At 35.7% G+C, this 24,056-nt stretch overlaps 2 protein-coding genes and 1 non-coding gene across 7 annotated transcripts; 1 reads left to right on the plus strand and 2 right to left on the minus strand.

Annotated features, from left to right (window-relative positions):
- Window positions 1-952: 952 nt before the first annotated feature.
- Window positions 953-10,304, plus strand: LOC107803136 (uncharacterized). The gene is made up of 6 exons (XM_016626772.2): window positions 953-1,336; window positions 2,430-2,729; window positions 5,935-6,075; window positions 7,411-7,739; window positions 8,377-8,887; window positions 9,475-10,304. Exons 1-6 carry the CDS (start codon window positions 1,183-1,185, stop codon window positions 9,948-9,950), a joined length of 1,911 nt encoding a protein of 636 aa, XP_016482258.2. The 5' UTR covers window positions 953-1,182; the 3' UTR covers window positions 9,951-10,304.
- A 548-nt stretch (window positions 10,305-10,852) lies between these two features.
- TRNAG-UCC (transfer RNA glycine (anticodon UCC)) lies at window positions 10,853-10,924 on the minus strand. The gene has a single exon. It is a non-coding gene; the product is annotated as a tRNA-Gly (tRNA).
- Window positions 10,925-13,228: 2,304 nt separating this feature from the next.
- LOC107803138 (cation/H(+) antiporter 18) lies at window positions 13,229-17,875 on the minus strand. 5 transcript variants are annotated; one of them, XM_016626773.2, is made up of 4 exons: window positions 17,560-17,875; window positions 16,280-16,492; window positions 14,735-15,736; window positions 13,229-14,651 (listed from the first exon to the last, which is right to left on the minus strand). In XM_016626773.2, the coding sequence occupies exons 2-4, from the start codon at window positions 16,472-16,474 to the stop codon at window positions 13,485-13,487; spliced, it is 2,364 nt and encodes a 787-aa protein (XP_016482259.1). In that variant the 5' UTR covers window positions 16,475-16,492; window positions 17,560-17,875; the 3' UTR covers window positions 13,229-13,484. The 5 variants fall into 5 exon arrangements, with proteins under 5 accessions (XP_016482259.1, XP_016482261.1, XP_016482260.1 ...); XM_016626775.2 differs by having other exon boundaries at window positions 17,805-17,865; XM_016626774.2 differs by having other exon boundaries at window positions 16,280-16,506; window positions 17,560-17,748.
- Window positions 17,876-24,056: the final 6,181 nt, after the last annotated feature.

Below are 24,056 nucleotides of genomic sequence, written 5' to 3' on the forward strand. Positions count from 1 at the left end.
CCCACATTTGTTCTTATGTGCCAAAATCTCATAAAAACCTTTGGAAAATCACTTATTACAATCTCAGATAATATAAGCTTTAGCACACATGCATTTTGAAGAAAACCTCTTATAAAAATAGGATTTTACCTCAACTAGTTTAGCGAAATAGCACTACAAGGTCAATGTCGTACTCACACTGTCCAATCTACAACATTAATTACTATCCAACACAACCACAAAGTGCATGACTTGGGGTTTGGACCTAAGCCAACCTAACTCCATCATATGGCTATAAGATTGAGTCATGGCTCCAGCCTCCTCCAAATCATCCAAACCAACCACATTTAGTTTATCCATATCCTACTCAGGCCACAAACTCAAGCTAAAGTACTGACAGAACTATCTCTAGTGATCAAAATGTCAACTTCTCGCTTTTTGGAAGAATTTGAATGAAGTTTGAAAATTTAGACAAAATTATGAAACTTGGGAGGGTGCGTATGATTCATGATATATAAACATAAATTTTATTTTTAATGATAGTTTGATTTTATATTTACAAAAAGCTTATGTTATGTTTAAGATCAGAAGTTTTCAAAAAATTTTATATTTTAAAATTTCGTGTTTTGTCGAACTATGTCTCATAAATTAAAGGGATTTTTTTTTTTAATTACTAAAAATTATGTGGTCTGAAATGCCGTTGACTTTCAATCTCAGCTTATTGTGATCTGGGTAAATTCGTAAACTCACAAACTATCCAGTTCGAGAAAACCCGCTAACAGACAACACCACAAGCGGGTCGAAGCACCAGCTAATTTCCAACAACGGATAAAGCCACGTGGATACATTTAGTACGACGTGTCAAGTGGATTACGCTGATGCCAACCGCACCCGAATATCCCCACCGACGGAAATGAAACTCAATTCCTCCTTTCCTCATTTTCCCGAAAAGTATAAATACCTCTCATTTCTCAACCCTCAATTTTTTTCCTTGCCCTAGACTCTTTTCCTTCAGCCGCAACATGTTACTCTCAGCTAGAATCCATAAATTCTCTCTTGTTTTTCCTTCAAATCTTCTATTTATCCTTAAAATCAGCTCAAGTTAGCTTTTTTTTCAGCTTAAATTTGTTCAATTCTCAGTCCTTTTGATATGATTGTGTTGAATTTATGTGAGGGTTTTGTTTGGTGGGGTTTGGTGAGGTAATGGAAACTTTGCAGGGTTCTGTTCTGGTGGAGGTGGACGTGTCTAAGCTTATGGGATCGGAAAGCTTCAGCGGCCGTGCTCGTAAATTGGAGAGGTCTTCTGTTGTGACTGCGCCTTCTGTTGATAGGACCAATGATTTAGTCAGACGAAAAGGTATAATTTCCCTTTTTACATTTTCCGGTCGGATTAACTTATACCTGACACTTTTAAAAGATTTTTAGACTATTTGTAGGTTTCTATTCATGTTTGATATAGAAAGTTATCTGTAATTGATTATTAAGTGATCTGGTCATGTAAAAATTCACTGTTACTAATTGGATTTAAGTTATATAGACTGACAACGTAGTAATACTCAATTTTTTTACACCATCAGTGTAATTTAACTATTACAGTAGGTTACTTACCATTTATTTTAGGTTACCGTTATTAAATAGAGTTACCTCCTATCACCTTAGGATGGACTTAAATATTTTCTATACCGTCAATTCATAGAATTTAAACTCTAAAAAGTTAAACACTTTGGGGTTTAATATGGCTATTTTTTTTCCTTACTAGTAGAACTTGAGCTTGTGATGACTAAAAGCAGAGTTTTCTCATTGTCTCCGTTTTGGGGTAAAAGTTAGCTTTGGTCGTTATGTACAGTCTAGGAAGGTTTAGTGTTAGTTTGTTGCAAGATTTTCTGGATGGGTAGATATTATATTTGCATATTGTGTTGAACTAACTAAGACGGCTAAAACTGTTAGCCTCAAGTTAAGATATTGACGAATTTTTATAAAAAAAATTACGGTTCAGACAGACTGAGGAGGATACCCGGTCTTCATGGGGAATAATTTAGTGTCAGCTTAGTACATTGACCTTTCAGGATTTTGAATGATATTACTATTTGTTAAATTGTTATTAGCTGGGTATGGTCAAGAAAAAAAATTATGAAGTAATCTAATGTATACTATGGTGGAAGTTACTAACTGGTCAATTATGTAGTTCATCACACGGCAGTTGAAATTATTAGTGGAAAGGGTGATTTGCTAGTAATAAGATGTCATATGCGCCTTAGAACATTTTATGTTAATTTCTAATTCTCGGAACCCATTGAGGCAGAGAGCACAGATGCATGTATCTGTTTTATTTTAAGGTAATGTCCAAACCTGGAAACCTGTAAGTTATACTGCTAATGTTGCATTCAGTTTAACATGCTATTTTCCCAATATTATTATCTGAGATGTGATCTGTGCCATTAAAACCTCAGAATTAGCTTTTTGGAGTAAGATGTCCGAGAGTGAATTCTCTGGTCATCAATCCATACATAATGCCGAGGATGCTTCAGAAGACCACAGTTTCAGGAGCATAAATACTAAGCTTCCACTGACACTTGGGTTAGAGGCTACTCAATCACATCGGAATTTTGGGAAGGTGGGCAGAAATAGTAATTCTAATTCTAAGAGATCAAGGATAGTGCAGATGGACGTTTCTGCAAATAAAATTGGTGAAGATGGAAAAGGCTTTAGTACTGAGCTTTCAGCAAATCCTACAAATTGCAAAATTGGAGGTAATGCCCAATATACATGTATATTCTTCATCACGGTTATCCATGTGTTCGTATGAATTGGCTGGACCAGTCTTAATTTTATTTATGGCATCCACTCGCAGATGACACTGGAAATGCCTATGGTCATGTATTTAGTTTTGATTTTTCAAGTCTGTGTAATGGTTTTAATTGTTGTTTCTGAACATCACTACATTCCAATGATGCCTTGTGTAAGTAATGCTTGAAACCTTAAAGAAAGTAACATGTGGTATTAGTTTGAGAAAAATAAGATTCTAGAAGTTCCCCTTTCAAGAAGTGCAAGCAGTCTACTTAGTAAACTAAATATTTTCCCTTTGGTACCTCCGAGGAACCTATTTAAATTACAAGGACATTGGACGCCTTTCCCTCATTTCCTTTATAGGCTCCGCAAAACATTGTTCATTATGAAAGTGATATGCTTCTTTGTCACCTACATCTTTGAAAGCATTGGTGGCTACCCGCTCCTACATAATTCAGAGTATAGAGAGTATAGAACAAACGAACTTCAATTTCACTGTTGGACCAAACTACAACTAGCTGTTTATTTTAGTTGTCCCAAAAAAAAAATGAATTGCGAAGTTGCAACCTTATTGTAATATATATGACAGTGTTGCACTCAAGGGTATGGCTTAGCGGTCAATGAAGTTGGAACAAATCTCGAAAGACCAGGATCCAAATCCCAATAGAGGGGGAAGGTTAGGTGATTTCTTTCCATCTCTCTAAACCCCGGTGGGTAGAGTTACCCGATACCTATGTTGGTGGGAGGTAGCAGCTACCTGGTAGATTGTCCAAGGCAAAGAAAAATGTAGGGAAACGCCAAGGTCAGTTGGGGTCTTAAGCGCAAATCATAATTAACATGTATAATGTTCAGTGAAGAGAAGCACAAAAAATATAAAATATTTATTAATAGAATCCAAAGTAATAATAAGCACCAAGAAATTTTTTATGAGCATTGAACAATGGAATTGAAAAAACTGCAATTAGGTGAAGTATAGTAAAATCATGGATATCAAATTTAAAACCTTTTTAAATTTTTTATTAAATGCAAAGATATAGTTTTAAGTTTCATTTTTATGTTAACATACTCACCCATAACATTTTCTTACAATTAATATTGCTTTACGCCTTAGCGTTTTCGTGCATGAGCTGATGCATCCCTAAGCAAAGATACATACATACCTATACCTGCTTTGCATCTAGTTTTAGTGCTTAAGCGCGCAAAGGTGCACCTTTAACCCCCCAAATAAACCCCAAAAAAAAAAAAAAAAACTGATGTATAAGAAATATAAGAATGGTACATGTAGCTTACTCTAGCCTTCCTTTGCCTTGGATCATGTTTTTAATATTTTTTTTTTATAACCATGGTGTCCGGGCCAGCTTGCGCATCTCGACTAATTCCATGGGATACCTGCCACCTCCCACCAGCAACAGGTACCAGGTAACTCTATCCACCAAGGATTGGATAGATGGGAAGAAATCACCTAGTATTTGCCTCCACTGGGATTTGAACCTGAGACCTCATGGTTTTCACCCACTTCATTGACCACTAAGCCACACCCTTGGGTGCAATCATGTTTTTAATATGGAAAGCTAGATTTCATTGTTCTCCTTTTTCCCCTTTTTTCATATAGAAGATTCAAAAGAGATTTATATCATTTGTATTTAAAATATTTATATTTTAAACAAAGCTCATAATTAATTGTCAGGAGCTTGCCGCAGTTCAGTTGTTTAATTTTTGCTCAAAAGCTACATGCCCCTTACTATCCTAAGCCTGGAAGACCTGTATGGATAAGATTGCTTTTAAAGTAAATGCAGCTTTGATCATCTCAACTGAATGTAAGCTCTTAATTAAAATTACTGTTTGGATAGAATCTAGGATCTCGATACACCAGGAAAGGCTTGCCAAGTGTATTATCACATGGGTGATATCATACATGGAATCCTGTAAAGATTGAATGAGAAATCCAATCAGCAATCTAGTTTTTTTCCGCATTTTCTTTTTTTTTTTGCATTTTCTTTCTTCGGAAGCAACTTCAATTGCGGATAGCAAATGTGCAAAATGTGCTGAGTTGTATATATGCTGCCATATATTTGACTAATGTTGAAGCTAAATTTATATCTTCTATGACATTAAAGCTAAATCGCTTTTATTTCTAACTAGGTCTATGGTTCTTGTGTTGCCTACTGACTCACTGCTTACCTTTCTACGAAGTACGTTGCTGATCAAAAAATATATTGCTGGTTGTATATTTTTGGCTCTTATGGAGTACAGTTAAACCACCAGAACAGAAGCTGCATTACTTGTTTAATAGAAGCTTAAAATGTGATTGTAGTTTAGCTTGTCTAAATGCTTCATGTGCTAAGAAATATTATTTAGATCATTTTGAGTTTTGCTAAACCTTTTAAAGAGTCATAACCAAGCCCAAGGAGTTCAGGCGTATAGTACTAATTAAGCAATTCTCCGTCTTACTTCTATTTTATAAGATATTAAAAGATATTCTGAAAGAGATAAGGTATTAAATGATTAACGAAGTGCCTGCAGGGCCAAGTGGTAAGAGCATAGTGCTTGATGTGTGGGTTAGACGCACGTTACGAGTTCGAACCCTGCCACAAAGAAAAGCTTGGTATTTAGTATTTACACAGAGGAGGGTAGAAGGACGGCGTCCGCGTAGTTTTGAATTCAAGAATTTCTAGAGAGAGAGAGATTAACAAAGTATTTTGAAGGATGTAACCCATTTTCTCTAATCTCATTGGACCTCCTGTCTGTACTCTATTGAAATTGCCCACTTGTTTGCAAATTGAAAGAATATACTCTCAAAATGTAGATACCCTTTAGCACTTACAATGACAAATATGCAGCAGGGAGTTGGAATCTTCTGCTGATAAGATTAAGCTGATGAAGGGACTGTTTTAATATCTACTTAGATTTTCATGCCATTAACTCTTGAAGGGTGGCGTAATGATTTCCTCTTCAGCTTTCATTCATTCTTTTCAATTTGTTTTTGCGGTAGAAATATCTTTGAACTTATTTAATTTTGGAATGCTTTCTCGAGTTATCTCTTTTGAAGTATGTAAATGTATTAATATATACAGCATTGTGTTTAAGTTTTTGTTTGAATACTTCTAAAATATATAAAATGGTTCTAGTAAAATGATTTATTTGTGGAATCTATTCTAACTTTGTCAGAGAGGACTCAAGTGGTTAAGCAAAGGCAGAATTCTAGTGGCAAGCGAAGCGATAAAAGAAATGGCAAAGTTACTAAAAGTAATTTCTCTTTAAAGAGCTTGGTTGGCTTCGGTTCAGCTGCTGGAGGAAGAAACTTTCTTGGTATGTATTATTCTGTTTCTTCCAAATACTTTAGAAGAATTACCATTCCGTGTGTATTCTAGTACTAGGTTTATGACCAAAGAACTTTGTTCCCTTTTGTTTTTTAAATTTAAACCTGCATTCCCAGTTTTTAACTATGAAAAATATAAATCAAACTTTATTTTTTAACCTTCTGTTTTTGCCACTTACTCCTGGCTTCCGCACTTTCCTTTTCCAAGGTCTTACGCTGGTTTCCCTTGATGGTGCACTTGTTTCCCTTTAAGATGTTTACAAACTGAAAACTGTTAACTACAGTTTAATTTCTTCCTCTGTCATTTCTTTTCTTTCGGAATCTTCATATTCTTTAAACATGGTAAATTATCTAGTAACCATGCGCTTTTGTTGCTGAGAGCTGTATATGAGCTGTAAAATTATGGGCTTTGCCATGTAACACCATTTATCCCAAACCAATGCACCGAATTCTTTTCCATCATCTGCAAATTCTTCAATTCAGATGCTAAAGAGTTTCCTTTTGCCTCGCAGCGGTATCACTTCCCGACCATGAATATTCTTTTTTTCGTTGGTGGACTGATTTTTCATGATAACTGTACTATTGACTGAGTAAGGATATAGATGGTTCACTTGGTCATTCTTCATTAAGTCCCAAAAGATGTAAAACATATATTTGATACAGGTGTTACTTGATAATCTTTGTCAAATATATCTTTTTAAATACTTTTTGCACATGCATGTTTGTAACACGTTCTTCCAAAGGAAAGATATTTTGCTAAGCATCATTGGTTGGGGCATGTGAATCACCACGTCAATGAAGGCCAAAAATACTTACTACTATAACTTTAATTCGAATCAAATGTTCATTTTGCATAGTCATTTCTGTGAGGAGATATATAAGCCAAAACCTACAAGAAGTCTCAAGTCACGGCAATCTGTTTATACTAGATGTAATTTTATATAAGATATCCTCTAACTACCTAGCCAAGTGAAAGGTTGCACTTTTGCACTAGCACACAGTGTGATATACTTGTTTTATGCAGCTTTTGGACTCAGAATTGTCTAGGTAATAAGTCAGTGCAATGCATCTAATCATGTCAATACAATAGACCTGCATTTCGCAAAATAGCTCGTGTAAAGCATGTCCGCTTTGTGGTACCCTGACATTTAATCCTTGATTTGTACATATTGTTTGATAAAATAGCTAGCTTAAAGTATGCTCTCTCTAGCATTTGCTGTACCCTGGAACTTATTTACATTCTTTGGTCGTTCTTGGTGTTAGCATTCACCAACTGGTTATATACGTAGATGTTCTGAGGAACTGACAAGGGATATCTGATTCAGGAATGTATGGCTTGAAATCTGATGTCATGGATGTCACAAAAGATGTAGATGATCGGCCTTTGAGGGAACTACTCGATGGCAGTTATAAATGTGCACCTTCTCCCAAAGATAAGGGAAACAAAGCTTTAAGTTCAAATGACAGTCTCATGCAGTTGGTTAGAGATGCTAACTCCATGCTTCGACTTCAGAAGTCTGTACAGACTCAGAATTATTCTTGTGTTGATAGCAAAGTTTCTTGTTTCCATGTTTATGCCGGCTCTTCTTCAGAAAGTCGAGACAATGGAGACAAGGAAGAGACCAGGATTAATAATCCGTCTTCTTTTAATCAGGTGAGTTTTTGAGGTTTTTTTTTTTTACTGAAACTGAATATTGACAGTCCACTTGGTCAAGCAAGTCTGCTTCATGTCCTAGTATTCTTGATTCTTTTCTTGGTCAAGCAAGTCTGCTTCATGTCCAAGTCTGCTTCTTGATTCTTTTAAACCCCTATTGTGCACTGGATCTGGATGTATGAAAATTGAAAACCATTCTCATCCACGGAACTGAGGCTTGTCAAAACCATAGAAACCAAGATCCTATTATTCTGGTTTGGTAGCATCTATGTAAGTCGTATACTTAAGAATGGAGGAATTACTCCATTTGTTCTAAAAGGAATGGCGGAGCTTGAAGTACGAGGTCAAACCATCTATTTTTGGTATGCATTTGGACATCAATCACTGTATTTTGTTAGATAAAATCTACATATTAGAAGCCTTACAAAAGTACTACAAATCACAATCAATTACAACTATAATTACGAAAAGAATAGTTGAGAAAATTGTAGCCAAACGAGAAACTTTGACGCTTCGAATACCAATGTCATATAAAATGGAACATAGATAGTGTTTCTAGGTTCTATAGGAAAAACAAGAAAATGCCGATATCTTTAAATGTTCATCGCCCATGTATTTTTCCCTTTTCTTCTCATAGGCACAGGAACATTGTGGCAAGGTCCAAACAGTTGCGACAATGCTTCATGCTCCATCATATACGCCAACGGATGTGTTGGAGCGCCTTGCCCTTGCTCCATCCAAGGATTTAGATTCTTTCCTCATGGACACAGTCAAGCCTGCATCTTCAAGAAATTGTGGTGATCTTCGTCTAAGCAAGCCATCATTTCAGCGAAATGGTTTGCCTCCCTTTCCTTGGTCACATACATACTCTGGGCATCCTAAAACTGTTCCTGATTCAGCTAAATTATCTACAAGTAAGACGGTTTGCCAAGGCAGATGGGTGAGAGTGGAAAACACTTTGACTCCTATGAAAGGTTCTACTGGTTTCCTTGTGGAATTGCAATCACTCACTGACAATCACAAACTAGTTCCAACAGGAGTTCAAGTTTCAGAAAATGTAAATGCTTCAACAAACTCTGATAGCCTTACTATGTGTGAAAGGATTTCATCGTCAATTGGAGCCATCAGCACTTCTGAAGTTCCCCCAGGTAATTTTCTCTGTGGCTTGAGTACGGCGGAGTTGCTACATTTTTTGAATGAATATGCAGTTTCTGCTTTCAGCACTCTGCTGGATGGATAAAAGTGTACATTTGTTGTGTGGTCCACGTTTCTCTTGCTTTCTGGTTGTTTGAAGTATCCCAATTTCAATATGATTGTTGCTTAGATGTGCGACTTGTAGGCGCTAACGGAAGAGTTATCCTAATTTGAAATCTATCCATCACAAGTTTCTGGAATGATTTATAATTTATCTGCTATTAGTATGGATAGAGACTTCATATGGGTCAACCTGTATTCTTTGCATTCTTTGAGTTTCTATGGAATATCCATCACATTGCATAAGTTGCTTTATTGATTGCTAGTTTCTATAATAGGTCACCAAGCATCATGTCGAAAGAGTATTAGATCTTGACAAAATCATATTGCATGATATGAAGAAATGATTCAGTATATGCATTGGTGCACATTCTCCATTTGGTTCTCAAGAATGTGTTAAATCTTGTCAAAACTCTATCTCATGTAAGTTGTGCAAGACGTTTTATCCTTGCAAAGCTCATTATATATCTAATGGTAGCAGCTGAATCTCCAAGAATACTGGTTGCTGCTGAGACACTTTGCGAGATTGCGACGCATTCATTGAGGCAGAACACTGAAGAAACAGTCAAGTTGCTGAAAAGACCTTGTCAGAAGGTCATGAAAGCTTGTAAGTTGACTGAGAAATCTGAAAAACAATTCATAGCACCAAAACCAGTGGTGGGATCGAATAATCTGGTTGAAATTGCTGATGGGATACTTCCTTCGAAGAAACTTCGTCTTTCAGTCAACTTTAGAAAACCTGATCGGAAAGGACCAGTACCTTGTTCAGCTCAATCAATAAGATCATCTCCTGTCAAATCTTTTAGGGACTCGGAAGGTTTCAGTACCAGCTTTGTAAATAAACCATGTATGATTCCCCCGTACACAAGGGTGATGGATAAGGCTTGTAGTAGTGAGCAGAAACTGAGGTATTGGCCAATGGAGTGGAACCTAGGAGATGACAGAATGCTGGACTGAGCTCATTATGGTGTTGGGAGCAGACAAGGACCCTCACTGTTTGCATTTGTCTATTCCTTCTAACTGTTATTAGACCTGCAAAATATGTAGGATTTGTATAGCCTGTCTCACTGGAAGAAATGAATGTTGTAGTTTTATGCTGGGTTTTTTTTTTGGGGGGGGGGACCATTGGGCTTGTACCATTACTTGTAAGATGGATGCGAGATACATAGTTTCGGCATTGCCTCAGTGTTGTACATCATTGATGAGGCAATAGTAGAAAAGTTCCCTCTTTAGGCTCTGGTTTTCCGGCCGTTTTTTATGTATGTGTAAATGTATTCATCATGTAATATCATTGCGCAGGACATTTTCATACTCTTGTGTTTGTTATAGATTTTTTATAGGTCAGTCTTATTTTATCTCCTCCGTCTGCTTTTCCTTCTTGGAATAGTTGGTACAGGCAGTGGTTTGCTCAAAGGATGTAACACATTGCTTATGGAAAATATAAATGCTCAATGATTATTTACGTATTAACGTTTTGCTTAAAACCCTTCTCGGTGTTCTCTAACGAATGATCCTTGCAATTTGAAAAGATTGAAACTATTATCACTATAATACCTGGCTTAAAGAAGACTGATAACCCAAACTCAGATAGTCCTCCACACTAAATTTTCAGCAGAAACAAGAAATTTTAGGCCTTTTGAGTCCTCTATGCATGGCTCGGAATGGAATGACAATAACGAACCACCGTCGCTTATGCTTTGCCAGTGTATAGAGCTCTGAGATTATGCTTTGCCAGAGTGTATAGAGCTCTGAGATTATGCTTTGCCTGAGTGTACTATCCCTCGACTCCAAACATTACAAAACAAAAGGAAAAATGACTTCAAATCGCCCAAAAGAAGTTACAAAAAAAAAGAAGCCTGTGCGTCTGCCGGGAGTCGAACCCGGGTCTATTGCTTGGAAGGCAATTATCCTAACCGTTGGACTACAAACGCTTATTGTTTAATGAACTCTAACAACACTATATAAATATTTTTACAGTTCATTTTCATTTGGTGTGTTTGGAAAGAGTTGAGGTAGGGGAAAGGAAAGTATTGATACGAATGAGAGATTTGAAAGCAAACGCATGTTGAGTCAAAAGACAAAAACTCAAAACGTCCTTTGTTTATTTTTCCTTTCATGAAAAACCCATTTTTACTGTTGAACTATTCCCAGCAGAAGAATGTGATTATCCTGCTAATTTACATTGTGGATGCACCACTCGATTGTGCTTTCTCTTTTCACAGCCAGTAAAAGCTTAGGAGATTAAGGATCAATCTTATCTAATCTTTTGAACTGATTGTTGTCTAAGCAAACAGAGTACTACAACAACGACGACGACGACCCAGTGAAATTCCACTAGTGGGGTCTAGGAAGGGTAGTGTGTACGCAGACTTTAGAGAGGTTTCCGAAAGACTTTCGACTCAAGAAAACAAAAATAGACAATATCAGTATCATCAATAAAAACCATAGAAAAAATAACATTATGAAAATGAGAAAGTAGATGCAAAGCAAACGCGATAGACAGTACATAGACCCGGCACTATCGTAAACGAAGGAGTAGTAAGACACAACATTGCCACTAGGTGACATCGACAAAAACCCTACCAAAGGTACGAAGGTACCGGCGGTTTAACAGATCTCAGATTCCATTCAGTCCCGACGGTTTAACAGATCTCGCAGGAAATCCCAAGTTGGCTATGTCACGTCCATGCTTACTGTTTTTTCAGATTGGGAACTCTAGAAGGAAGGTAATAGCAGTAAATTAGAAAACCCAATATCTCAACCGCCTGCTATTATTCAACAAATTACGGACTGGCTGAAAGACTGGTCATAACTTCTTGACATCAGATCATCTTGGACGTTTACTGATTCTATTCTTCTGGATGAGCTCTACATTCATCAAGCTCGTAAACTCGCAATTGACTCCAAAATCATGTTGATTGCTTCAATAAAAATAAAGAAGCCCTAAAATTACCCATACCTAGACTCATGGTGGAGCTTCATTTCATCCAAATTCTCGACGGACCATTTCAAAATCATCTATACATTTAGAGAAAACAACAAAGTGACAGACTCTTTAGAAAATTTCGGCTGCGATTCTCAGTTTGACTATAGGTTTTCCTCTGCAACTGATCTTCCTCAACAAATTTAGGTTTTTTCTCTAAAAAAAGTGGGCTTATTGAATATCATATTGGTTTGGTTTGGTTTTGTTCACTTTCATTTTATTAGCAGTAATATTTTTGGCTGTCTTGTAGCTCTTTGTGAGCAGGTCTATATACTTTTTTTTTATGGGTAAGGTTTTGACATCCTCCCCCTTAACTCCCCGGCGGGGGGCAAATGAAGTATTGACGAAGATGCTTGGGACTGAACACATCCCCCTTTACTTAGTAGGGCTTAGAAACGATGTTGGCAAATGATTGTTGAATATAGTTACTCACCTCACAACCCAATTTCTTTTGTGGGGTGTATACCGGCCGGGTTGCTGCCCGGAGGACCTCACAAAGGTACGGAGTAAGGAAGACTCAACTACCTCCTAACCTACAACCCTAATACTCGACCTCCACAACTTGCTATCAAGAGCCATGCCCTCGAAAATCTGAAGCCTTGTCATGTCCTACCTGATCACCTCTCCCCAATACTTCTTAGGCCGTCCTCTGCCTCTTCTCGTGCCCTCCAAAGCCTACCGCTCACACCTCCTTGCCGGAGCATCTGGATTTCTCCTTTGTAAACAAAGTACAATGGAAGAATAGTTGGTGGAAGCATCTTCTTTGTTGGTAAGTTAACGGAAGTCCACTTACAGAAATATGAATATTCTGTTCTAACTAAGAAAATGTAACAAGATAACTCCTTTGTCCTTGTACAGTTACCACACCTTATTCATTTTTAATTGTTGGCCGAGTGTAATATGAATAGAGTTCCAAAATATACTTTTCACTTTCTGTTTGAGTAATGTTATGTCCTGTCTTGTCTCATTTGATGTTCGTAACTTATAAAAAAACAGGATAAGTAGTTCATATGAAGGCTTAACTAAGATTTAAGAGGGCTGGCTGCAGAACAGATCAGACACTTCCAATCTTAGACGTAACAACAGGAAAGGATAGATCACCTAAGACAGTTATATCCTAAACTAAATAGCTTAAAGTTTGATTCATAAAAGTGGAAGATAGATGACCCTACTAGATAAAACAACAACTACGGCCTCAGTCCCAAACAAGTAATCTTCACTTCTTCATTTAAGTATTGACACTATTGGATGAAAATACAAAAAAGAGCTCCATTTATGATAAGCAAAATAGCAACCAGAAAAATGTCCTAGTTTTCATACATTGAATTCTTGTAATTTGAAAGTGATAATTACAGCTTGGAGAGATGAAATAGGGCAAAATGTCAAGAATGAAAAACAGTCATTAAAATTCAAAGATCTGGTAGTTGTAGAACCAGATTTGCCAAGGGAGGATCTATCTTAGAGAGAAAATAATGAATCAAGGGCCCCTAGTTCTCTGGCAATGAATCTTAAACCATCTGCTGTGAACTAATTGAATATGACTGATCATAATACTGTTGCACCACCAGGACTGATGCTGTTGTGGAGAACTTTGGTGAAGTCAGAAAACTCCCAATTGGCCCGAGTTCAGGGCAATCAATCCGTTGGCTCAACACAACAGCTACTACCCCATTAGGCATTTGACCGACCACAAACAAACTGCATCGACTGTAATCATGTATGATAGTAATTGTTTCTGACACATTTCTAACATTCTTCTCTTCATATTTAATGGAACTGTCTTTTGATATACTCGTTCTGAAATCAGCAAGAAACTCCTCATCAGCAGAGACTAATGTTGGGCTTACTGTATCTATTCTTACTATCTCTTCTGAGGAATCTGACTCCAATAAGAAGCGAATGACTGTTAACTCGACTCCCGGATGCTCAGCCATACGAGCTCCATAAGCAAGTGCTTCACGATCATCACGACCACCAAAAAAGAGAACAGTAATTGAAAAGGAAACATTACTTGCAGATATCTGTGCACTACCACCGAGTCCACGGTCAACAAATATCCCCACTGAACATGAAGCATGTTCAAGAACCCTTTTGTTAACCAAGTGAAAATCAGGTCGAGTTGACTCAAATGAGCCGTCAAGCCTCAGATTCTTGTGATATGGTAAAATTATGATTGCTATATCTTTCCTCTCAGCGGTAATGCAAATATCTTCATGCATATCAGTGAATGATGAGATTGATGTCATTGGCCGCACAGAGACCTGACTTAATTGTTGGAAAGCCTCGAACGCCACAACAACGTGGTTAGCTGACCGCTGACCCTTATTCCAAAAAGGCAAGCCATTATGTCGAGCCTTGTGTACCATTAGGATAGCCGACGGTCTCTCCGAGAACTCCATAAGATGCATTGCATATACACTAAGCCTTTCTCCCCTCTCAGTCCCACGTGAGGCCTCGAGGAGATTAATGATCGATGGGATATTCCAGGAACTATGGAAGCAGGCAAGTATTCGAAGTTGAGTATTTGGATTTTTCCTTTCCACTCTTCTATGTTTATAGTCACTTTTTCTTGCCTTTTCTGCTGGCTTGTAAACAGCCAAAACCAAAGGTGTGGTGATAAAGGTTGTGAAGAGAGCCATCAAAACCATGATAGCAAAAATCTGATCATTCAACACCTGCATGAGATATAAGAGTAAAACAACTTAAAGCTGAAACAGATTACATTTCACAAAGCAATAAGACACTAGACGAGCATTACCTTTCGATCTTTGCCAATATTAAGGACAATCAGTTCAACTAGTCCCTTACTGTTCATAAGAAATCCAAGAGCAAGAGCCTCTCTTTTGGGAATCCTCCAGAGAAGGGAAACTATAAATGTGCCAACAATCTTTCCCAAGCAAGCTGTAAATATGACAAGAGCTAGCAAACCCCATGATTGTATACCTTGGATTGTAGCAACATTCGTTTTTAGACCACTTGACACAAAGTATAATGGGAGGAAAAGACCAGATACAAGGTCCTCAACTTTTTCAACCAGTACACCCGCAAATGGCCCCTCTTTCGGAACAAGAACTCCAATGACGAAAGCCCCAAACATTGCATGAATCCCAATAATATCAGTGACAAATCCAGCTGCAAGTACAGCAGCTAAAGTACCACATATATACATCTCATCCACAGGTTCACCTTCGTGGCAACGTCGCGACATCCACTTAAAAATTGGTGGCACAATAAGACTGGCACCAATGACGAAACCGCATCCACTGAGGAAAACCCAAAGTGGCACAGCAGGGGATAGATTATCACCAGATAAGGCGATGGCAAGAGCAAGTAAGATCCAAGCTGCCACATCATTAACTGCTGCCGCAGACATGGCCATTCTTCCAACATTAGTAGTTAAAAGTTTCAGCTCGGCCAAAATTCGTGCCAGAACAGGAAATGCAGTTATTGAAAGTGCTACACCCATGAATACAAGAAATGAAGGAGCATTTACACCTTTAGCTATTGTTTCTCGAAGAATGAATGAAGAACCAATTCCCAAAGCAAAAGGAAGACTAATTCCTGCAACAGCAATGCCAAGGACTTTTTTCCCACTCTGACGCAATGACTTTAAATCTAGTTCTAGGCCAACTAGGAACAAAAAGAACAAGAGACCAATGTTTGCCAGTGTGTCTAAGACAGTGATGCTCTTTGGCGGGAATACTGCATTCAAATAGGCTTTGTTACGACCAAGAGCTGATGGTCCCAGCAATATTCCTCCCTGTATATCAGGAAGAGACCGTTAGTTGCTTAAACAGAAAGAACTTCAAGATAGCCTTTAATTTTTCTTGGGGCGGGATAGGATTCAGCTGCAGCAGCTTGCCATTCACAAATCTTTGTCTACAACACTACAACATCCATGACTTTGTAGCATTTGTGTAAATTAATAGAAAAAGTGAAATTGTTCTTTCCTCTTCCAGGAAACGTGCCATGAAAAAGAATGAAAGGAAGACTAAAGGATGACATCGCACAAGTTAGTCAGTGAATTCTAATACATTGGAACTGGGGGGGGGGGGGATTTTTCACCAGCAAAGAAAAGCAAGGGAGGAGGAGGAAGACATAGTTTACTTCAGTTCGGATACAGAAAATTAAAAAGAACAAAATAGTTATGGACACATAATTTACTTCAGCTAGGAGAGAAATAAAATGGAAAAGAATAAACCAGTAATGAAATGAACACAATCGGACACTATACTAGGAATTCAGATACCCAATTACAGACAATGAACCAAAGTTTTTCGGATGGCAGGGAAAATCAACTTACAATAATCTCAGCAATTACACGTGGTTGTCGTAGAGGCCGCAGCAAAAAGGCAAGACCTCTTGTGACGACAAGAACTAAACATATCTGTAAAATGGCCAGCGGAAGTGCAAAATCCAGGGGATTGTCGCCTTGAAAAATGCCATTAGACGTGGCCTTCATCGGAGCTGGACAGAGATGTTCCATACCGGATGCCATTCTAGCAAGAAGTTAGTCCTGCAAAAACAATACTGTAAAACAGGTGGGCAATTACACTTGAAATTCCAACTCAAAAGAAGCATATCTTAAGGAAATGAACTGTAAGGACAGGGTAATCTTTAGTAGAATCACGAGACAAAACAAGATTCAGTGTTCCCAAGAGGATGGTTGAGTGATTAAGCCATTGGAAAAAAAAAAATGGAGATACCAAGTTCGACTGCTATAACTAGTGTAAGCATATCTACCCTAACTTTGGTGGACAGATTTACCTAACACGTGTACTTGTGGGCAGTACTAGGTTGTCAAAAAATGAGTCTGAGATGTGCACAAATTGGCATGGATACATATATATACCTATATGTTAGAATTAGAAAAAGGCTCCACAAATTCAATCACCACTAGTCCCTCCAAAACTGGAGCAAGTAATTCTAGCAAGGATGTCATGGAATATCAATTTACTGACACCATTTTAAAGATGATTATTTTTGCAGAAAAATTAATAGTGTGGTGTCTTAAACTTTTTGATATGATGTTTTCTCTATCAAACTAACTTTCCAACCTTTACTTATCTCTTGACAACCTACTACTGACCATAAGGACTCGTGCATAGAAAATGGACCTCTCTTCTAAGTGAAGAAAAAATAATTGTCATAGGGTCCAGTTGCTCATAATCCAACAGAGAAAAAAAAATTGCTCCGACAGTTGTAGTAATTCTTGCAAATTACAAATAATCTAGTAAAGGAATTTCTGAAATCATTTACCATTCTGTTAGTTAATAGTTATCAATGTCCCTAAGCAATTCCACTAGTTTGAACAATATTTTTTCTTTACTTAGAAGAGAAGTCCATTTTCTATGCACGACCAGTGTAATTTCCTGCTCAGAATTATCAAGAAAATGCACATCAGGAAAATTCCAGGGACCAAGAATCAATAGACAAATTCGATAATGTTAAGGGAAAAAAAGGACATGATCGATGAGTAATACTGGAATATATATATATATATATATATATATATATATATATATATATATATATGCATGTATACAGAGAGAGAGAGAGAGAAAGAGAGTGTTTGATGGTTACGAGTCCAGAGCTGTGAAACGGGTCGGGTAAAAAGATCACCCGATTACTCCCTTGTGAAACTCCGTTTTAATTGGTTGCTTCAGAGAATTCCACGAATGGGATGAAGAATCAAAACCAAAATCTGCAACTGAGTCAGAGATAGAAGAGGAGAGTGTTTTTTTCTGTTTTGTTTTCACCTTTCAAGTTTCAAGGAGAGAAGAATTGAAGACATATGTCATAAATAGAAAGGGAAGTAGCTTCAGTACCCTAACAGGTGACGCAACTCCGACACTGAAACTTGAACCTATGCAAGTGCTAAACAATACTCTCCCGTCTCAATTTTTAATGTGGTATATATAATTATTTCGACTTATAATGTGTTAATTTTTAGATATATAAATTTTATTTCAAAAAAATTAAAAATTTATATTCTAATTCACGATCAAAATTAAAAACTTTAATACTCTCAAACTAAAATGGGACAGAGGGAATATTAATTTATCTTAGAGGATAAATCTATATTTATATTCTATATTATTATAAAAGCATAAATACAATGTTGATTGACCAAAATAGCCTTAAATATCTATCACATTAATGTACAAAAACGTAAAAGTATTTTCTCTTGAAAACGTATATCCAATAGGAATCTTTAAAAAAAAAAAAAAAAATAGGAATCTTATTGTTCAATCACTTGAAAACATACATCCAACAGGAATCTTATTGGGGTATTATTATTTTTAGCCCGCGCCAGAAATTATTTACATATGGTAGAAGAAAAAGTGTATAAAACTTGTATAATTTTTGTATATAACATACATAATGTATATATATACAAAAAATATATAAATTTTATACATTTTTCGGCTCTTATTTTTACAGCGGCTATACAATGTCATTTTTCCAATCTTATTGTTCAATCACTTGGTATTTGTACAACAGCCTGAGTTTGAGAATGTTTGGGAAATAAATATTAAGTTAGAAGTTTAACCAGGGGCGGATGTAGCATATACTCCGCGGGTTCAACTGAACCCATAACTTTTGACGCGGAGTAAAAGTTTATATGTAAAAAATCATTAAAATTACAAAAATAGTAGAGATGAACCCATAACTTTAAAAATATAATGGGTTCAATGCTAAAAAGTTTAAAAGTTGAACCCATAGAGTTTAAATCGTGGATCCGCCTCTGAATTTAACAGGATAATAGTTCCAAATCTATGTAATTTCTGATTAGAGAGAATGCGCCCACCTTACACGGTAAGAAGGGAGTGAAGAAATTAACGTTTTTGGCTCCAGAAAATTGAATAGCACAAGAGTTATTAATTTCTTCAACCTTCACACTCTGCAACTTCACATGTACACAATTTTTTCTCCTTATGCCTTACAATTGATGCATGTGATCTTCTGCGTCAAAATCTTCTCTAAATGTATTTTTTCTTTTAATAAACTAAGTTGATGATTTTGCAAAAGTTCTGATGGTTTATTTGGCTGCTGAAGAGTAGTAGTTAAGATATTTGTTGAAATTAGTTTTAAGCTTAAAAAATTGTTTTCTTAAATTCTTTTATGAAAGTCGACGTACTTACTTTTATGCTTGCTTTATTGTACTGAAGAAAACTGTAAGAACATATAAAGAGTAGTCAATAATTCTTTGGATGAGTCGAGCTATATAGAAGTTTGGGGTACTGCTCTGTAGTCTGTACAATCAATGCTCTAAACTAAGGGTGACAAGTGGGCCGGTCCAGAATCGCGGCCCGATTTTAGTGGGCCTGAGACGGTTTCGTGGGCCGGTCCTATGATTTGGGTCCGTCAAACTAGGGACCATTTAGCCTGCCAGGAACCGGGACCCGATCGGTTCCTTAACGGGCCAAACGGCTTTTTTTTTTAAAAAATATAGTCGTTGGGCTGTCAAAAATAGCCGTTGGCCTGTCAAAAATAGCCATTTAACCCCCCAAACTTTGTTTTAATCCCAAACTTTTTATAATTACACTTTTTCCCTATTTTCAACTATAAATACCCCATCATTCTTTCATTTTTTCTTACAAAATCATCAATCTATCACAATCTCTCTCTAATTTTCTTCTATAATTGCTACTATTGTTTACTTTATTGTTACTAAGTGTATAATATATAAGCTATATTCGATATATTTATATATAGCTTATATATATACTATATGTACATCTTATATAGCTTATATACTATACACTTAGTATATATATACTTTTTAGTAGTAACATGAAATGACCAAAGTATGGTACTTTTTAGCTAGTATAAATATGGAATGATAGAAGATCAAGTTTTAGCTCAACTCAGTTTTAGTTGAAACTGTAATCTGAGTTGAGCTAAAACTTGATCTTCTATCATTCCATATATAGCTTATCGAATATAGCTTTTAAATTTCTATTAACTTACCATAGGTATAGTCTCTGTATGGAATTTCACCATAACTACTTCTTAAAATCTTTCTAACTCTTTCAGCAAATAAAGAGGGAAGGTCATCTATAAACTTAGTTTTTCAATGATCAAGCTTATTTTCTGGTAGTTCCATCACTCTACTCATAAAAGTGTCTTTATACCATCTAAAATCTCTTAAGGTCTTACATCTAAGGCCATTAAGGAGAGTACGGACAGTCTCATTCTGGTTGGTAAATCTACCGTTGAAGTGTTCTAATATAGTAAGAATAAGAGTATACACAGCATCTTCTCTATTTGCCACTAGGGCCATTCCTAAGTTATCAACTCATTTTGAAAAATACCAAAATATTATCGATATAAACAATGATGAAGTCTAGATAGGGGTTGAAAATATCATTCATAATTTTTTGGAATTCTGAAGGGGCATTCTTCAAACCAAAAGGCATAACATTCCATTCATATTGCCCAAATGGAACATTAAAAGCAGTTCTATAAGTATGCTCTTTAAATATTTGAATTTGCCAATATCCAGATTTTAAATCGAATTTTGAAAATATATTGGCATCATATAATCTAGACAATAAATCTCTTTTATTAGGAATAGGATACCTAACCCACTTCAAATATTTATTCAAGGGTTTATAATTAATGACTAATCTAGGAACACCACGTTCCTTTTCAGCTGCGTTATTAATATAAAAAGTTGTACAAGACCAAGGAGATTTTGAGGGTTTTATCAAACCCTTTTGTAGCAAGCTATCAATCTCTTTTTTGCAAAATTTTACTAATTCTGCGTTCATCTGACAAGGTCGAGATTTAGTAGGAATATCATCCTCAGAGAAATTATCTTCATATGGAAGAGTGACAATATGCTTTTTTCGATTCCAAAAAGCACTTGGATGCTCAGCACAAATATCAATAGCAATTTGCTCGGAAATCAATTTGATTTTTTTCTGTACTTTAGTAGAATTCAAAGTATCAAATATATTCATACTAAACAATTCTAATTGTAAAGAATCAACATGTTTTTGCTTCATATCAATTAAAGCATTAATATTTTTAGTTACTGGATCTGTAACAAAAGTATAACTTATTTCTTTATCCTTATAAGTAGCAGTAAAACCTTTCGAGTCTATGCTAGTAAAAGGATAAATGGCGTTAATAAACGGTGTTCCAAGTATAATAGGAGGGTATAACTGGTTTTTTTACCAAGAAAAAGAAGTGAGGAATACAGACTTTATTCTGACAAATACCCGTATTAGGCAATTTATACTTTATATCTAAAGCATATCCGGCTGCAGATCTAACCATATGAGTAGTTTTTTGAAAATATTTCGTAGGTATTAAACCTTCTTGAATGCAGCTAACATCTGCTCCACTATCAATCATGGCAATGTTTGTAATAGAAAAACTATTATCAATGAGAATAGTACATTTGATATACCATTTATGAGCAGTAATAATTTGCATCATTCCTAAAAACATATCATGTTTAGGATTAAAACTAATAGGTTTTTCTTCAATATCAATTTCAGAAATACCTTTGTTTTTATCATTAGATTTCTCAGCTGGAGAATTGATTTTCTCAATCTGAGTAATCCTATGATCACAAATCATTTGATTTTGTTTAAGAGATTTAATCTCTCGCTTCAAGTTTTCAACTTCAATTTTTAAATCATCGAAAGAAGAATCTCTTGCTGGAGTTGCATTTTTGTTCAACAAACGGTTATTAACCTCAAGTAAAGAATAAGGTGGAGAATATTCAAATTCTTTTTCAAAAGGTTTTGCAATACTAGAACTTGAATTAGAACTTGAACTAGTAGCTAAATTAATAATTTTTTCACGAAATTTTTCATCAGTAACTTCTTTTAAAAGTTCTATTACATTATCGGATGTAATAGTTTTCATATTCAAATTTTTAAATTGTGATTGTAATTTATAAAATTCATCATCACAAGCACACGTATCACCTTTGCAAGTTGTACAAGTATTATCAATATTTTTATCACTATCAGATAAATCAAGTAAATCTATTTCAGCTTCGGATTCTGACTTAGAATAATAATTTGATTCTAATCCAGAAGTGTATAACAAACTATAAACCTTATCACGTAACTCATCGTCTAATCCTAAGGTTTTCAGCTTTTGAAACTTACAATTCGGAGCTATATGGCCAAATTTACCACACTTATAACACTTAATGTCAGCTAGGTCTCTCTTAGACCTATTTTTGGTAAATCTAGTAGCCTTACGATGGGCTTTCTTAGCTTCTCGTTCTTCTTTGGATCTATATCTAGATCTATTTCTCCTATAAGGACTGTCTTGGTTGGGGTATCTATGATACTTATGTTTCTTTTTCTTATGAGTAGAAGTCTCGGGTATACCGAACTGAGTACAAAAATCTTCTAACTGGGATTTTTCTTTAAGCTTACCCATTTTAAGCTGTCTGGGAAATCTTAATTCATTGCACAAGTTTAATCCTTCCTGTGTGCAGATTCCTATCAACTTACCATAGGTATAGTCTCTGTATGGAATTTCACCATAACTACCTCTTAGAATCTTTCTAACTCTTTCAGCAAATAAAGAGGGAAGGCCATCTATGAACTTAGCTTTCCAATGTTCAAGCTTATTTTCTAGTAGTTCCATCGCTCTACTCATAAAAGTATTTTTATACCATCTAAACTCACTTAAGGTCTTACATCTAAGGCCATTAAGGAGAGTACGGACAGTCTCATTCTGGTTGGTAAATCTACCGTTGAAGTGTTCTAATATAGTAAGAATAAGAGTATACACAGCATCTTCTCTATTTTCCACTAGGGCCATTCCTAAGTTATCAACTCCTTCATCAGTGGCTTGAGCATTAATAATCATTGCTCTATCTTCGATAGTCAGATAATTGTCCCACCAGCCACGAAGTTGGCCAGTAAAACCTGCAACAATCATTCTGCAAATATTTCTATCTGTATTTTTCACACTTTTACAGATAGTTGCATACATAAGCATTCTATGTACAAGAATAGTCAATTGTCTATCAGTTAATCCATCAAGATTCCATTCGTAAATTTCGGAACCACTGTAAGACGTATTAGTCTGATTCCAATCACATTCCTCTATTAAAACATCTTGAGGAGTTGGACGATTGTAATAATAAGTTTGCATTCTGGGTTTATCAGTGTATCTAATATCTGCAAACTTACTATTCTTTTTGGGGTAACTTCTGAGTTTATTAAACTCTGACAAAACATCCTTTTTATAGTCAAAAGTAGTATCTAATTTATCAGTAAAATCTTTTGCTAAATCAATGGGTTTGATATTCAAACCGGATAACTTTTTATCAAGAAGTTCTTCTAAATCATTTAAAGATTTAAATTTAAAATCCTGAATCTCAGGAGGTCTTTGAATATGAGTAGAAATAATTTGAGGTTCTGATTTGCTTCCTGAAGTAGAGACAATATCAGTTCTTTTCTTGCTAGTACTCATTTCTTTTATCAAAACTGTTAAATCATCAAGTTTTTTATCAAGAAAACTAATCTGTTCTCCCAGAACTTTAACATATAAGCCCAAATAATTATTTTGAGAAATTAATTTATTAATTTCTGCGATGCTGACTACAGCAACATCTTCATCAATAAATTTTTGAAATGCAGTGAAAGTAATTCCTGTATTTTTAGGTAACGCTTCAAGTTTTCAACTTTAATTTTTAAATCATCGAAAGAAGAATCTCTTAAACAAAATCAAATAATTTGTGGTCATAGGATTACTCAGATTGAGAAAATCAATTCTCCAGCTGAGAAATCTAATGATAAAAATAAAGGTATTTCTGAAATTGATATTGAAGAAAAACCTATTAGTTTTAATCCTAAACATGATATATTTTTAGGAATGATGCAAATTATTACTGCTCATAAATGGTATATCAAATGTACTATTCTCTTTGATAATAGTTTTTCTATTACAAACATTGCCATGATTGATAGTGGAGCAGATGTTAGCTGCATTCAAGAAGGTTTAATACCTACAAAATATTTTTAAAAAACTACTCATATGGTTAGATCTGCATCCGGACATGCTTTAGATATAAAGTATAAGCTTCCTAATACGGG

Source organism: Nicotiana tabacum, chromosome 15 (genome assembly GCF_000715075.1).
Source record: "Nicotiana tabacum cultivar K326 chromosome 15, ASM71507v2, whole genome shotgun sequence".
NCBI classification, from domain to species: Eukaryota; Viridiplantae; Streptophyta; class Magnoliopsida; order Solanales; family Solanaceae; genus Nicotiana; species Nicotiana tabacum.